This window comes from Aspergillus multicolor, assembly GCF_047715735.1.
Source record: "Aspergillus multicolor strain CBS 133.54 unplaced genomic scaffold BDW74scaffold_47, whole genome shotgun sequence".
Lineage (NCBI taxonomy): Eukaryota > Fungi > Ascomycota > Eurotiomycetes > Eurotiales > Aspergillaceae > Aspergillus > Aspergillus multicolor.
Genome location: NW_027395998.1, coordinates 103551 through 119687, shown reverse-complemented (window position 1 = coordinate 119687; position 16137 = coordinate 103551). Strand labels below are relative to the sequence as shown.

Sequence of the window (16137 nt, the reverse complement as noted above, 5' to 3'; positions counted from 1 at the left end):
TGTCTCCTAATGTAAATGGATGAAACTCGACTGAAGGGGTGAAAATGAGAGCCTATAAAGGGCATTATGCTTACCACATAGGGCTGTTTTGTTTATTTTGGAGGAGAAAGGCCGAACCAAGAAACATAGCTTTAGAATGATAATGGCCATTGTTGTACCAAAGGACTGGAACAAGCAGTCTCAGTATATAAATAGAGGCTTAATACCCCTTATACTGCTGATCATCAGGCCCTTGAGATTCACATTAGTTAACAGACATCGTCTCTGTTGATTCATTGTTCAGTCTCACGCCCGTCACCACCAATTACCTCAGTCAATTATACCATACATCATGCCCACCAGCGCTATAGGCGAAGCCTGCCACGTGGCGCAGATCCTTAACAAGGCCGAGATCCCTAACATCCTGTGGGGATTCGTCGCAATCAGCCTTGCAGGGGATATCCCCAACCCCGACATCCCTGAAATCGACCTCATGATCCCAGACCACCAAATCGCAGACGCAGTCCTCGCCCTCAACGCCTCCCGGTCCTGGTACCGCCTCTGCGAGGACACCGACTGCATCGAGCTCACAGGCGAGCGGTCCACCCGCAAACTCCAAGGCCACTGGATCCCAGCAGCGCTCCTGGACAAGTGGGCGCACTGGACGCCCGCCCTGCGCCCAGACATCCCTGCGCATCGCCGCACCCCGCGGCCCCGGTTCCAGCTTGCCTGGGATTATCTCAACGGGCGCCGTCCGCTGCACCATAACCCGTACGTGGGGCTGTTGCGGCTCAGAGAGTATCTTATCAGTTCGGGGGGATTGCCGCGCGAGCTGCCGAGGTGGGATTGTTCCTGGTGCGAGGGCTGGGATGATATCGAAACGAGCATGGCGTAGAGAGGCTGGGATTAGACGCTCGTGCAGTGGTTATGGGGTGGGATGGTTAATGGGGGGGGCATGGTGGAGTCTACATGATGTCTAATGGGGTTCAGGCTTGGAAAGGCTATTAGTTTGCTATATGTCGGAATGAAAAAAAAAAAGAAGAATGAAAGGGATGGGACGAGTACAAACGGGTTTCAGTATTGTAGCAATTGTTTCGAAAGCCTTGGATATGAACTAGTCGGCTATATGTGGATTGTAACCTTGTGTAAATTTCTTGGATCCTCGCAGTTGTTTACGCTTGTTGGGATAAAAGAGTAAAGCTTGGTGGAGCTTTCGTAGCGACCGAAGGCAGAAGGGTCAACAATCTTATCCTACTAAATTGTACGAAATCAGGGTGCATTATGACTGATATATATGTCGGCTCAAGCAGACGGCGACCCGGTCTCGGCGACCTGGAAACATGCTCCCCCTGTTAAAGACACTGGTATCTTTAGTTATAAGTGGGCATTAGTATGATATATACTAACCCAGGGCTCGCCTTTCCCTCCAGGTTCAGTTTGATTACATGGTATTATGGTATATCGCCCGTACGATTCGCGGTAGCGTGGACGGAGGGCGTGACGTCAGGCTGGATGCCCTGGTATCGCGCGATGCAGTGTAGGATATTTCAGCGGATGAGGGAGACGGCGCAGAGAGGGAAAGGGGTTCGTGGTGAGATGTGGAGGTATTCAGTAAGAGCTTCCATGGTGAGTCCTGTTTACGGCGTGGACTTCAGAAGAATAGGTGATAATTTAAGAAATCAATGGATATAAAGAGAGCTTAGACTATCCAGACAGCGTCAGCTTCAGGCTAACATTGCGTTCCTGCGCTTACTGTCTCTTCAGCGCTGCTCAGAGAAGTCCACGATTCCTTATATGGTATCTAAGGATACACTGGGAAAAACACCCTGTGAGCGAACCATAATTTATCACTTGGGTATGGATCGATAATTCATATTCATAGTTCTTTTGTTTCTAGGATGGGCCGATTGCCGGGATCATCTTCGCTGACCGGACAACGAGGTATCCGTGCCTTCCAGTGCACCCACCGCCTTCGTCTTATGGGTGCGCCACGCATTTTTCGTAGTCACGCATTTTTTATAGTTTTTTAAAATTTAAGGCTATATAATAATAAATATAATTATTTATTAATTTAAAAGTCTTCTCCTACTTTTATAGCATGTTTTTTATTCTTAATTACCTGCTAAATATTCTCCTGCGGGCGCTGGGTGGGCTTATATTTATAAACTTTTTTAAATTACTTTGCTAGCTTCCTCTCCTCCACCACGCGATTTTTAGCTTTATAGTTACTAATTAATTAAATTATATTATAAACCTTTATAATCCTTTTTTAGAATAGTGGTTTAACTTAATACCTAGTATAATTTTAGTATTAAGGCTCTTACGCGGCGTGTATCTTATAAATTACTTCCTGTATTATTTATAACTCCTCCAGCTTTAACATTTAATATTAAAAAATCTTAGTTAAATTTTACCTTACCTTATTTAAGATATTAGTAATATCCTTTATAATCTTTGCCTAATTTTTTATAAGCATGTTAATTATTACTAAAGGACTATTCTTAACACTAAAAAATAATAATAAAGGTGGTATATAACTCCTGCGGAGCTCTGGTATAAATATATTAGGGATTACTAGCTTATTATAAAGCTGCTTAATAATTTATACTTTATTAACTAGCTAGATACCGCGATCCCTAAATACTTTTTAAATAATTTACTATAAAAATACCTTCGCGCGTACTAGTGTAATAACTTCTAGGAATTTAGTCTTTTTATATAGCCTACCACCCTAAAATAATAAGTTATTATTTAAAAGCCAGAATTATTACTTATAATTAAGAAATGGCTTTCTGTTAAGTGGCTGGTAAAGGTAAGTTAAATAAGGAAGGAATTTAAAGGGAATAATGTTATTATCCTTGTAGTATTATAAGAATTTAAGTATAAAGTGCGAGCCGTGACTATTAAATATTAAGTAGCACTTCTTATTTATTTATATATACTTTTTTATAACCTAGTTAAATTAAATTAGTTAGCTAAGCGCGAGTTTATTTAATATTTATTTATTTAGTAAGATTATAGTAATAATACTAGCTAGTAAGGCCTTACTACCTTAATACTAGTATTTTATATAGCTTTTACTTGCTTTAAAAATAAAAAATAAATTTATAAGCTAAATATTAGCGTAAATATACTTTATTATAATAATATTTTTACCTTGCTCGCCCTTTATAAAATTAGGGTAGTTTAATTTACTAAAGACCTTGCAAGCCCGCCCCTGGCCTGGTTAAAATCTGTATTTGTTAAAGTTATATACAAGGCGGGCAGGCACACCACGGAGAAGAACTTCTAGCTAATAATATTAATACTTTAAAAGCCCTGTATCTTCTGCTTAAATATACCTTAATTTTTTAATTCTTTACTTTACTAGCACAAGGCCTAGGTATACTAGTACATGCTTTTTAAATTAATATAGCTATATCTTGCTAACCTTTTTATCTAGAGACCCCGCGCGGGCAAGCACCTGGTTTACCCACGCCTTTATAATAAAAGTAGTGGGCGGGAGGTTCCAAGCTTGTATTTTTATAATTTAGTTAACCAAGGCCTTTTTTTAATATAATTATAGGGTATTTTTTTTTATTATAGTAAGAGTTATTAATATTTTTACTTTTTTAATCTGGCTTTGCATTATCGTGCTAAATACCGCGAATTCTTGTGTAATTTCTGTGATATTTAGTTTTTCTTTAGATAGGGCGATAGCGACAGCTTTGCTTAATTAGGTTTTATAATCTTTATAAGGATTAAACATGTTATGCGGCTGTATAGGTTAAAAGACTTTAAAATTTTAAAAATTATAAAAAATGCGTGACTACGAAAAATGCGTGGCGCACCCATAAGACGAAGGCGGTGGGTGCGCTGGAAGGCACGGATATGCGTTGGTTTCGGGTTAGCGCGGCGGGGCGGGGCGGAACGGCCCACTGGCACGCCCAGCGGAGCGGAGGTAGCCGGGTCCGGTCCCTACCCTAGGTACCTAGCTAGGCTTCCAGTCTGTATACCCGCGGGGAGCGAACTAAATTGTCAAGGAGTTATATTGTTAACGGTGTACTGGAAAACAGAAAGGAGATCGCCAGATTTGTTGATGATGATGGTGTTGTTACCAACGTGGCCCTGTATTTCTCTACACTCGGCTCCCCGCGATGCGAGGTCGAGTTTGGTCAAAGTATTGGGCTTTAAAAATCTTACTAGGTAGAGAAGGTTATCAAAAGTAGTCCTGGCAATATGATAGAGATTTAATGTAACCAGTAACGATCCTACCTACCATATACCTGTACCAATCCATTAGTAATTTCAATACCAAGCATACCGCACCCGGTATAGGTTCTCCCCAGTTCAGCCGATCCCTCAAACAGCCTCAAGCAAGAACACCCATCGGATCCCATCTCGGCAACACCATCGCCTCCTGCTTCAGAACATCCCTGACCTCCGCCGGCACCAGACTAAAATCCACCACTGCCTGAAACACATACTCGTCCATCCACTGATCGCTCATGACAAACCACCCCTTCTCACCCACCGCCTCGCCCCAGCTGTTCTCGACGCGCCAGCGGACCGGCTTGTCGTTCTCAACATGCGCCGCCGTGATTACCATGGCGTGCGTCATGGCTGTTTCGCCGCAGGCCAGGCGCTCCGCTTTGCTCATGCCCAGGGTGACATTGAACCCGAGCGTGAGGTCTAGCAGGGCGGGATCCATGATACCGGAGACACGGTCGGAGAATTTGCCGACGTCACTGCCGAAGAAGACGGGGTGGCCGGCTTTGAGCATGGCGATGACGGCTTTTTTGAGGACCTGGGCTGGTTAGTGAATGCTGTATTGTAGGAGGGGACGGTGTCTTACATCCATCTCCACGTTGACGTAGGTGAGTGGCTTTCCCTCCACCACATTCCCCAGCTTATCAACCGTGAGGAGCCGGTTATACTCGTTTCTCGGGTCATTGACGAGACTGCACAGCCGACTGGGCGAAACCTTCGCGCGCGCCTGCGAAAACGCACTATGCCCAAACTCCAGCGGCGTCTGGCATATCTCCCTTGCCTTCCCATCAGCATCAACATACTGCCAGACGAACTCCTGATCCGGGCCCGGCGGCGGGCCCAGCATAATCGTGACCAGCGAGTGAATCTCCTTCAGGAACTTCTCCTTAACAGCTGCAAGCTGCACCCGCTCCTTGACTTGAGAACTAGACGCAAGCCGGCGCAGCGCAAACGCATGCTCGCGCAGCTTCGCCGTCAGCAACCAGTTCATATCGCGGCTGTTCTGCGCATTAAAGGTATCCGGGTACACGTCATGCGGGACAAGCCCGTACTTCTTGACCAAGTTCGCGACCATATCCCACTGCCCGCCATCGGTAACAGGATCCTGAAGGAGCTTCTGCACCAGCCGAGATGAGATCTCCTGGTCTGCTGTCTCGATGATCGTCTCGTAGAAATAGTTTGCTTTCTCGATCTTGTCCCAGTAGAAGAGGTACGCTTGGCTTAGTTCGAAGTCTTTCAGTCCGTATGCCTTCATTATCGGGACGCGGAAAATGTTTGTCGATGCGAAGAGCCAGCAGCGGCCCGAGGAACGCTGGTTTGTGATTGGGGAGCCCTCGATTGGGACTTTGATGTTGAAGACTTGGATGTCGGATTTCAGGGCCGGTCGGTTTGCAAGGACGTTGGTGTATGAGGCGCTGGATAGACTGGAGATTGCGAGGCGATTCTGTATGCACTTTAGTGCCTAAGTTTCCTCTGCCATGAAAAAGGCGACAAACCTTGGGATCCTCAAGCAGTGTCTCGTTCCAGTCCTGCAGACGATGGAGCGACACGGTCGGCTGCCGCTCCTCGATTTGATACGGCGGAGCTGGGTAGATGATTAGCACGATTCAGTCCCCTGGTTCCGTTTTGTTTTTTCTTCTTCTCAAAATAGCCCAGTACATACGCGATTCGTCCATGCCATTTTCTTTCTCGGTATGCCTATCGCTCAGCCTCGTCGGTAGACAGCCAGCATCGACCTTTCCACAACGGCTGGTGGCCTTTTTGCCTTCGCGCGCTGGAACCGAGTAACTTGAGCCCATGATACTCTTGTATTTGAACTGGTTCGACTAAGGATAGCAAAGTTGCGAACTTGATGAGATCGTGGAGAAGGCCGTGAGGTTGATCAGGTCAAGTGCGGGGAAGTGAGGACCCGGGAAGGCGCGATAGCTTGGAAGGAGCGGATTGGCCAGGAATATTGCGAGTGTAACCCGGCTTATCACTTGATGTTATGATTTGATACAGGATCACATGGATGATTATGTGGAATGTGTTAATATGCTATGGGCTGTTGTCACTAGGTAAATCCAAGATAGATGTAGACCTAGTATGAGCAATAACATTTTGCCTCAAATGTATTGTAAACAATGATAAACGTGTAAAACGCAATACGGCGAATATTCCGAGTACATCCTATGCTATAAGACAAGGGGCTATAGGTATATTTACGCGTATCAAGATAGTTGTACTTTCTTTGATATAGGCAGCATAGACTCCCTACCTAGGTATACATCTATGTTCCCTAACAAACTGCAACAGAGCGTTTGAAACTCAAGGATACAGGAACTGGAAGAAGCTATAGAGGGCATAGGTTTTAAACACAGCGTCAAATAGCCAAAGCACATGGACGCCCTCGGATATTCTACCTAGGTAACATGCTTACCAACTAAACGACTCCTCCACCAACCTTAACACAACCCTCTCCCCATTCCTTTTTATCGCCCCCGAAACCCTCAGAGTCTCCCTCGTAACCTCATCCGCCATACTCGGCGGTCCACAAACCACAACCGTAACATTTACTACACCCCCATATCCACCCGTGCTCACTCCCTCTCTAAACCTCTCAACCTCCCCCTCCAAAATCCCAGAGATATCCATCCTCCTTGTCAGAAACACCTGAGTATCCAATTTATCCAGATGTATAAGCTGTCTCACACTCTCAAGCAACGCCTTACTCCGCACGCCCCAGAAGAGTCTGTGCGAGCCTGTATGGGAGAGGAGGAGTGGTGCTATGGCTGTGATGCCCACGCCGCCGACGAATGCGAGTATATTCTCGCTTTCTGTGCTGAGCTTGGGCCGTACTAGTGATACTGGTGGGTAGCTCGATTCGAGGAGGACGGGGAGGGGTGTCAGACCCGGATGGCGGAGGCGTGAAGTTACACCGCGTTGAGTGCGGATGTAGAGCGTCGTAAATGGGACATGCATGGTCCCCAATCGTCCTGTCGACGGCGGAGTGCCGGGGCTGGTTGAGCTTGGAGATGAAACGTCGAGGACAGTCGCCTCGGCGTCTTTGGGTTTGGCGGTTGGGCGGATAGATTGTAGGATCTCGTCGCTAGCACCGGGACCAGTCTGTGGAAGAGGAAGAGGAACCGACCCCGCGATAACAGAAAACGGGTGATTCTCCCACACGCGCCATGACAGCGTCGGGAAGTACAGATAGATATGGCCCTCAGCCCTGACACCGAGAATCTCGAGCTTGACATAGTCCTCATCCAGCACGGTAACTCTTGCGCGTAGAATCCCATGCCTAGCAACCCTGAGAATTCGGAGGAGTCGATCAAATCCCCAAATCGCAAACGCGGTATATATCCAATTCTCATATCCCCACTGCCACGCGTAGCGGTAGTAGATGTGCAGGAAACAGCCGATCATGGACAGCAAGAAGAAGAGGATATGCCACGCGAGGAAGACCTCATATGCTCGTTGCCGGACTGGAAGGGTCGAGGCGGGGAGAATAACAACCATGCTCAGTGTTGCGACGATGCCCCAGAACCAGTAGGGAAGCTTGCTTTCGCTCGTATGGTCGCCGTCAACGACGTAGATGTGGAGATATATAGCCGAGTGGATACATGCTTCCAGTACCGCAATGAATGCAATCCAGCGGTGTAGAAGGAGGAAGGTGCCGTGTGACCAGTTCGTAACCCACAGAAGGACGTTGTTTCGGCTTGAGTATAGCACGAGGAGTGGGATGTTGGCGAAGGCGAGCACCCCGGTGCGGTTCGAGACGTACGTGAGGATCTCTCGGGAATCCGAGATATACCATGTGCTTGGGTTTGCGGATTCGAAGGATACGGCGCAGAGGATTATATTTATGGCAACTTGGTAAAATATGAAGAGGGCTTGACCGCGCGTTGGCATGAGGAATGTGTTTGCGAGCGGGACTTTGTGGCGGGAGCCGATGAGGGGTGGGTCGATGAGCGCTGAGGTTAGTCGGGCTGTCCATGTAGCAGGGATTGGGAGGAAGCGGAGGAGGGAGCATGCGATTGGGATGATTGCGCCGATGAGGAGGAAGACGAGTCTAGCAATGAGAAAGGGTTAGTGATAGCTCCAGATAAGTTGAATTTGACGAACCCGTATGTCTCATGCGAGATCTCGATCTTCTCAAACACACTCAGTGTCCGGTACTCGACCAGATACGACTCCTCTGGAATGTGACCGACCGACAGCAACGGCGCCGAAGAATTAGTGATAAGCGGGGGTGTGCCGTTGATGGCCCGCAAAGCTTCTTGATACGTCTGCTTAGGCAGTGGTTGATCCGGCATCGTTCCCGGGACATTCAGCTGCCAGTACTTTTCGATAGCGTAGATGATCTGGGACGTGCAGTGCGCGGAGATACAGAGGCCGAGAGTCTGCAGGAAAGCGTCATTGGTTGCGTAGCATTCCGCACTGGGCGATGCCATGATCATCCAGCCGTCTCCCATCTCCATGCCCTCCATGTCCATTTCCATGTGCGAGCTGCCGTGTGAGTTTCCGTCTGTCGTAGTGCAATTCAGCGGGTTGCTGAGGGCCGCCCGGCACGCGTACGCACACGGTGGTTTATACATGGAAATTCCATACCCCACGAAACCGTGTCCTGCGCGTCCGGTGGTCATACATTGTGTAGACTGGACGAGGAGGAGCAGGCCGCATAGCGAGTGAAGAGTGGAATACTGCATTATCGCGATTATGTTGGATGGCGCACCTACAGACTCAACCAGATTCACATCGTACTGCAGTGGGAAATGCGGACTATATGAAAGCGTGCTGGAAACTGAACTTGCAGCTGCAGCTGCCGGTAGAAACTGCCATGGCTAACCTTACAAGGCCACCGTGTGTTTCAACACCACGCCACGCGGGGCATGGTATCAGCTGTTGCAGCAATCCGACGAGGCAGATGATATCATTGAATAATTTACATGAATAAGAGCTGAGTAGTTGCTGCTACTTTGTGATGGTGTCCTTGGCGGCTTGAGACTTGCGCCAATTTGAGCGCGTTTTCATTGGTCAGAATAGGCCCCATTGAATAGCCCTAACATGCGACACTTGACGTCGCTTCTTCTGTCCGTTTAAGGAGCTATAGAGGTCGCAAAAGCCATGGTGATCTTGAACAAATCATGGATACGGTCTCCAGTATATGCAAATCAAGGCGTGTTCGAGTTGGGAGCGTCCTGAGAGTATTACACTCGCCAATGAAGTTCGAGGCGTCGAGATAGACCCAGTGGAAGCTGCTGTAGCAGCCTACAGCGATAGCTTAGGGGTCCGATCAATAATAAATACTTGTACACGCTACGTAGGTACGATGGCCAAGGACCTATCGGAGACCGAGCTCAAACCCAAATCCAAACAGAAACGTTCTTGAATTCGACTTGCCCCAGTAAACACGTTATATCTATTTACCTCCCAAGAATCTCGCCCTGAAAACATTCACCACCCATATCTATGTCAAAGCAAGGCCAGCCATCTAAACCTCCTCCTCCATGGCATAAGCAAGCCGAGTTGCCATAGGCAAAGACCTCTTCAGCTCGCTCATGACCCCATTCCCAAAGACTTTGCGCATGCCATGCTCAACGTCGCTGCCGGACTTCTGATAGGACGAGGACGCATGGGCATTCCCGTGTCCATTGCCATTAACATAATGGCCGTCCGCCTTGACGCCGTTCTCCTTCTCCTTCTCAACCTCATCCCCATTGACAGTATAACCAGTATCACTCGCATCAACAAATGCCTCAACCCCCGCGCCCTCGCGCGGGAACCCCTTCATAAGAATCTTGTGTCGGCGCAGAGCGGCACCCATTTCTTCGGACGACACGTCGTTCAGGAACACGCAGCTGCCAAGCGGGCTGGGCACAGCCGCGCGAAGGAGTCCGTCGCGGGTTTTCAGGATTGCAGCGGTGGCCTTTTCGAGGAGGTCCTCGGTGAACAGCGCGTGGTCCATGGAGAGTCCGGCGCGGCTGAACAGGTTCAGCAGCCGGATGTGCTCCCTGTCGCTCAGCAGGCCGCGGCTGTTTGCGAGCGTGGCGCTGTACGCCATGTCGATGGAGATGGCGTGCCCGTGGCGAAGGGGGACGGGGGGTGCAAGCTGCACAAGTAGCACCAAATCAGCTCTCTCTTTCTCATGACAACATAAATGAAGGGAGGATGTGGACGCACCTCGTGCAACGGCGACCAAGTATGCCCATACGCAATAACGCGATCGAGTCCAATCTCATGCAAATTCGGGCTCTCCAGCTTGAGCATCTCCAGTATCCCACTGCGATTGATCTCATCTGCCGCATTGCGCACCTCCTCCTCCGATCCCTTCGCGCGTCCAAACTTACTCTGAATCAACCGCTCACAGAACTGGTCAAGCAGATCGAACGTCCGTCCATGCGCACAGCTCGAGATCTTGATGAGTTCCGCAAACCCATTCCGCACCTGCGCCTCCGGCAGCGTCCGCAGGAACCCGAAGTCCAGCAGCGTGTGCATGGGCGCGTGGTACGCGCCCAGCCGGTTCTTGTAGTTGCCGTAGTTGACGGCGACTTTTATGCTGACGGAGGCGTCAATCAGACCGATTACGGTTGTTGGGATCCGGATGTAGTTTGTGTTGCGGCGGTAGGCGGCGCAGGCGAATCTACACCACTGTTAGTAAAGGACTGGAATGGGGTTGATGGGGATTGAGTGGAGTCAGGGCTAACCCGGCAACATCGGTGACGAGGCCTCCTCCCTAGAAACTGTCAGACATCCCAATCACGACTTGGGGACAGGGGAGAAGGTGACATACAACAACAAGCACTGGCTCCTTCCGCATAACGCCAAACTCATTCATTACGTCCACAATACTCGTGAACGTGTCCAGGCTCTTCGCCTTCTCGCCAATCATCGTCTGATGGATCTGCAGCTTGAGCCCGTGGTGCTCGAAATAGCGCTTCATCTCGTCGCCGTACAGATCGTAGATATTCTTGTCCATGATGGCGAGACAGCGGCCCCAGCGCTCGTATAGACCTGCGAGCTGCGCATTCTGCAGCTCAAACACGCCGTCGAGGAACGTAAAGTCGTACTCGATCTTCTCGTACCCTTCGACGTGGAAGCCCGTGGGCGTTTCGGAGACCGAGGCTTTGAGGTCGGACATGGTTGGTGCGATGTGCAATGTCTTTGGGTTGGTTGGTATACCGCTAACGAAAGAACGGAATACCACTTGGATCCGGGTGAGATGAGAGGAGAGGAGATGTGTTGACTGATTGGAAGAACGATTTTGAATCCAGATTGGGCGACACGGGGTAGTTAGGCACCCCCAGGGCCCGATATCGACGTCAATCTAACGTCGATGTCGCTTCGATGTCGCGATGTTAACTCCACACTTATCTCCTGATGTCGTCAGGTCAGAGTTTGTCCCCTTGTGAACAGTGAGACATGCCGGAAGCCACCTCGGACTCGACTCGACGTCAAGACTTTATTTCGCGCATCGTGATCTGCAATCCAAAGATTGGTTCCGGCCTCCCGCGCGGGTGTGGGCCTCGGATGCGCGCTCCCGGGCAACCTTAATGGTGCGCCGGGAGTCTCGGATGACGGCGGTGGTACAACTTAGACTTCCCGCCGGGCTGGAACATGTCTCGTCATGGCGGGTCATTATTTGTAAATTCGCTGATTCGTTGGCGGTGGGACGTAACGTCGGGCGGGATCTTGCATGGGATGGAATGACCGGGTTCGGTGGGTGTGGGGGCTGCAAACGAGATCAGGGCCTGGGCGAGTGTTGACGATTATCGGTTTGCGATTGTCCATCTCAGCGTCGATGGGCCTATCTGATCCTCGTTACCTCGGAAATCGACTCGATCGTCCGAGTGCTCGATCACTACACCCTCCAACCTCCAAGTCCTGACATCCTCGCGCCCTACCATAGCCCGCCAACCTTAGTCTCTACATCGAGGAACTAAACCCGATCGCAATCAACATCTCACACTACCAAACCTCGACACAACATGCCGAAAGCTCTCTCACCCCCGACGGCAAAACCCACCTTTGACACGTCGACGGCCTACGCGCCACAAGAAGAGACATCCTTCTTCGACGACGGGCGCGAGATCGACCTCCTGCATTTCATCTACTCGCATCCCGACCTCGAGAGTATTCGAGGTTCGCCGCAAAGGGTCCTCGATGCGATCGACGAGTACGCCCGCACGAAGAAGTATCTTATGAATGTGGGCGAGGCGAAGGGACGGATTGTTTCTGATTTGATTCAGGAGGTGAAGCCGGAGGTCATGGTACGTTGGCCCTTACTGCGATAGAACGAGGTGCATATGGACGAAGTTGAGTGCGACTACTCATGCTTTTCAGGTTGAGCTAGGCGGGTACGTCGGATACAGCTGCATTCTCTTCGGCGCCGCCGTTCGAGCTTGCGGCGGGAGCCGCTACTTCAGTCTAGAAATGAACCCCGAGTTCGCAGCCGTGATCATGGCGCTCGTGGAACTAGCTGGTCTGGCGGACATCGTGAAAGTCGTCGTTGGGCCGAGCGATGCTTCTCTCGCGCGACTCTACACAAACGGCGTCCTGACGCACATCGACCTCATGTTCTTGGACCACTACAAGCCCGCCTACACGACTGACCTGAAACTATGCGAGGAGTTGAAGCTGATTACGCCGGGGTCTGTCCTTGCTGCGGACAATGTAATTAAGCCGGGGAATCCGCCGTATTTGGAGTATGTGCGGGCCAGTGTGGAAGAGAAGAAGAGGAAATTGAGGGACGCTGGTGGGGGTTTGGCGAATGGGGGGAGTATGCCGGGCAAGGCTGTAGACCAGTATAAGGATAAGAGTGGGTTCGGAGCGATGAAGTTGAATCAGAGTGTTGGGAATCCGGGCCTTGTGTATGAGAGTCGGCTGGTGGAGAGTTTTGAGCCGACGGGGGTGCCGGTGAGTGCTTCACTACAGATTAGAATAGGATGGACGATACTGACGCTTACAGGATGGGGTGGAGATTACCAGGTGTGTGGGAGAGGAGCAGTGATTTAGCAAGAGGACTTTGTTCCGCAACAACTTAGTTTATAATGCGCATAGACCCAGAACAACTATAGTATGGTAGGACGCTTTCTTCTTGAATGAACAGCGTACAAACAGCATTACATTTTCCGGCGAGTAACCTGTCCTGGATCACGATTCAGGCGCGAGCCGTGTTGGAAACGACATCAGCTTCAAGTTGATTAGGTGTGACACAGACAGGCTAGAAGCAATCTTCCAAGGTTAGATGCATCTCCCAGCCTTCCGACCGTATCTACCATAGGGTCTCAAGAATCATCATGACGTGGCCGTTCCAACAAGCCTGCCTAGGGTCCGGAGACAGCCGGCGCATATGAACGCAACATCATCTCACCGTCTACCCTACGGTATCCCTAAGCTTCCCTAGCTCGTCCGCAGCTCACATAGCTGTAGCTGCAGGGCGCTTCCGACTGGCGACAAGATGGGTGAGCCGCTATTCCACAAGCATAAGCTAAAGAATATCCTCCTCATCGCCTTGAGCCTCTTCATCCTGCCTATCACAGGAACGCTCACAATCGCGACCCTGTTATGGAGCTATGTATCTGGCTCACCGACGCGGCAAGGCTCGAGCAACGCTCCCGGCACAAAGACAATTCTCGTCACAGGCGTGTCCATGACAAAAGGTCTCGCAATCGCTCGAATCCTCGCAAAGAACACACCCCATCGCATCATCGGCGCTGACACAGAACCAATCCCCCTCACTTGTCCAGGTCGGTACTCGCGGTCTCTGAACAAATTCTACAAACTCGAATCCCCAAATCCCAATGATGCAAAACCGTATATCAACTCTCTCCTATCCGTCATACGAAAGGAAGGCGTGCATCTCTGGATAAGCTGCAGTAGCGTCGTTGGCGCTCTTGAAGACGGCGAGGTCATGGCGACAGCACGCCGCGAATTCGGGCAGCATTTCCATGCTGTTCAATTTGATTCTGAGACTGTGCGGAAGTTCCATGAGAAAGACGCGTTCGTAGAGTATATCGCGGGGTTGGGACTAGCTGTGCCCGAGTCGCATCGGTGTACATCGATCGCGGAGGTGGAGAGGATTTTCGACAAGACAGATGAGAAGAAGCGGTTTATTATGAAGCCCATCGGTGTCAATGATAAGGCCAGAGGGGCAATGATGACGCTCCTCCCCCTTAAAGCTGGGCGGAAGAATACATCGGGATACCTGCGTACGCTGGGTATATCGCCCTCGATACCGTTCATTCTGCAGCAGTATATCCAAGGCGACGAATACTGCACGCACTCGCTGGTTGTCCGTGGCAGTGTCAAGGCTTTCGTGGCGTGTCCGTCGTCCGACATGCTCATGCACTATACTGCGCTTCCGCCTGACTCAGCGCTTAGTGTCAAGATGCTGGAATTTACGAAACGCGTTGCGGAGGATGGTGGGGATCACTTCACGGGGCATCTCAGCTTCGACTTCCTTGTTGATGGAGATGGCACAGATGCGACTCTTTACCCCATTGAATGTAACCCACGCGCTCACACGGCCGTCGTACTCTTCCAGGATACGCCTGCTATGGCAGATGCATATCTCTCCTGCTTCAACAACCAAAAAGCCCAGTCGGGTTATAATCGTGAGGTACTGGTGCCAAAGAATCCACGGTACAACTACTACTGGCTCGGCCACGACCTGGTTACACTATTCATCATGCCGCTGTTAATCTGGCTCTTCGGGCGCATGGGAGGTCCGCTCTGCGAGATCATGCCAAATTTGTGCATGTTCCGCCACCACCTGCTGTACTGGCGGGATGGGACGTGGGTGCCTTGGGACCCGCTCCCTTTCTTTGTGCTGTATCATGTCTACTGGCCGGCGAGGTTGGTTGAGTGTCTTATTAACAGGAGGGAGTGGAGTCGGGTTAATGTCAGTACGACGAAGATGTTTGAGCGATGAGTTAAGCTTTCATGTTCTGAGAGAGACGTGGGCTGGGTGGTATGTACGGGTGCTGTAGTCAGTGAACATCGGTGGTTGAATGTTTCAAGGCTCCAATATGCCTAATAAATACGAAGTGTTTGCAGTTCATGAGGATCTTCTGTCATTACCGGCCAGCCCTGAAGTATAAATCCATTTGATAAGCTGTTGTTAGTCTCTCGGGTGGTTATCACCGCATAGATTCCAGATGCTGCCTCGGAAGCTTACCAGCACATGGCAGCTTACGCTATACGAAGCCAGTCAGGCCTATCATCTAGGGGCTCGGCAAACGTCGCAGCTGTGTACATACTAGTGAGGGGGCAGCAGGGTGTCGTTGCCCTGATTTCGTAGCACAAGTTCTTATTTCTTCAGCGTCTGACAAGGATCTTCCTGGCCGACAGCGAAGTCGGCTGATACACTGACCAGTGGCATCAATTCCAGTGCTCAAAAATCTGTACGGCCGGACTTTACGGAACAGGGATGGATTGATAAGAGCCTGCTGTACTACAGGAAATGGCTGTGTAGGTCATGCTCATCAAGTCTCCTGACTGTGGGCTAATAAATTCTAGTCCCTCCCTTGAGGCCTCCTCGTAAGACTCGACACACGCTCTTCCAGTCCCCCCTACTCCGCACGATGGTGTCGCCCCCAAACATCCATGAAGTCCTCATCGACACTGTTCTAATTCGCCTCGCTACTGCCAGCGTCCTAGAGTTCGCACCACGGCGTTCCATTTTCCGTCCGGCTGCCTTTGCCCTAATTATCGCCCTGACGACAGCCATCCACGGCACCATCGTGACATGGGATGACCACCGCTCGCTCGCGGGACTCTTCTCCACATTCAGCTTTATCTACGCCTGTCACACTCCCAATTTGTTCTTCCACAGCGCGGTCAATTATGATGAACATCATGCATGGCTCTGTAAGAACAATGGACACCGTCCGCCGTATACGCTCTTCCAGAGGTTCTGATGGGGTC

At 50.3% G+C, this 16137-nt stretch overlaps 5 protein-coding genes across 5 annotated transcripts; 2 read left to right on the top strand and 3 right to left on the bottom strand.

Moving 5' to 3' along the window:
* Nucleotides 1-331: 331 nt before the first annotated feature.
* BDW74DRAFT_183575 (uncharacterized protein) lies at nucleotides 332-874 on the top strand (the record flags this gene model as incomplete). The annotated part of the gene is made up of 1 exon (XM_073730551.1): nucleotides 332-874. The coding sequence occupies one exon, from the start codon at nucleotides 332-334 to the stop codon at nucleotides 872-874; it is 543 nt and encodes a 180-aa protein (XP_073578344.1).
* Nucleotides 875-4265: 3391 nt separating this feature from the next.
* On the bottom strand, nucleotides 4266-6026 carry BDW74DRAFT_188997 (C1 family peptidase; the record flags this gene model as incomplete). The annotated part of the gene is made up of 4 exons (XM_073731866.1): nucleotides 4266-4765; nucleotides 4814-5671; nucleotides 5724-5812; nucleotides 5891-6026. The coding sequence occupies 4 exons, from the start codon at nucleotides 6024-6026 to the stop codon at nucleotides 4331-4333; spliced, it is 1518 nt and encodes a 505-aa protein (XP_073578343.1). The 3' UTR covers nucleotides 4266-4330.
* Nucleotides 6027-6642: 616 nt separating this feature from the next.
* BDW74DRAFT_188995 (putative ferric-chelate reductase (Fre2)) lies at nucleotides 6643-9051 on the bottom strand (the record flags this gene model as incomplete). Its single annotated transcript, XM_073731865.1, has 3 exons — nucleotides 6643-8281; nucleotides 8335-8912; nucleotides 9046-9051. The coding sequence occupies 3 exons, from the start codon at nucleotides 9049-9051 to the stop codon at nucleotides 6643-6645; spliced, it is 2223 nt and encodes a 740-aa protein (XP_073578342.1).
* A 652-nt stretch (nucleotides 9052-9703) lies between these two features.
* Nucleotides 9704-11402, bottom strand: BDW74DRAFT_188993 (sedoheptulose 7-phosphate cyclase; the record flags this gene model as incomplete). The annotated part of the gene is made up of 4 exons (XM_073731864.1): nucleotides 11003-11402; nucleotides 10917-10945; nucleotides 10393-10852; nucleotides 9704-10321 (listed from the first exon to the last, which is right to left on the bottom strand). Exons 1-4 carry the CDS (start codon nucleotides 11348-11350, stop codon nucleotides 9704-9706), a joined length of 1455 nt encoding a protein of 484 aa, XP_073578341.1. The 5' UTR covers nucleotides 11351-11402.
* A 795-nt stretch (nucleotides 11403-12197) lies between these two features.
* BDW74DRAFT_188992 (uncharacterized protein) lies at nucleotides 12198-15142 on the top strand (the record flags this gene model as incomplete). Its single annotated transcript, XM_073731863.1, has 3 exons — nucleotides 12198-12479; nucleotides 12553-13125; nucleotides 13616-15142. 3 exons carry the CDS (start codon nucleotides 12198-12200, stop codon nucleotides 15140-15142), a joined length of 2382 nt encoding a protein of 793 aa, XP_073578340.1.
* Nucleotides 15143-16137: the final 995 nt, after the last annotated feature.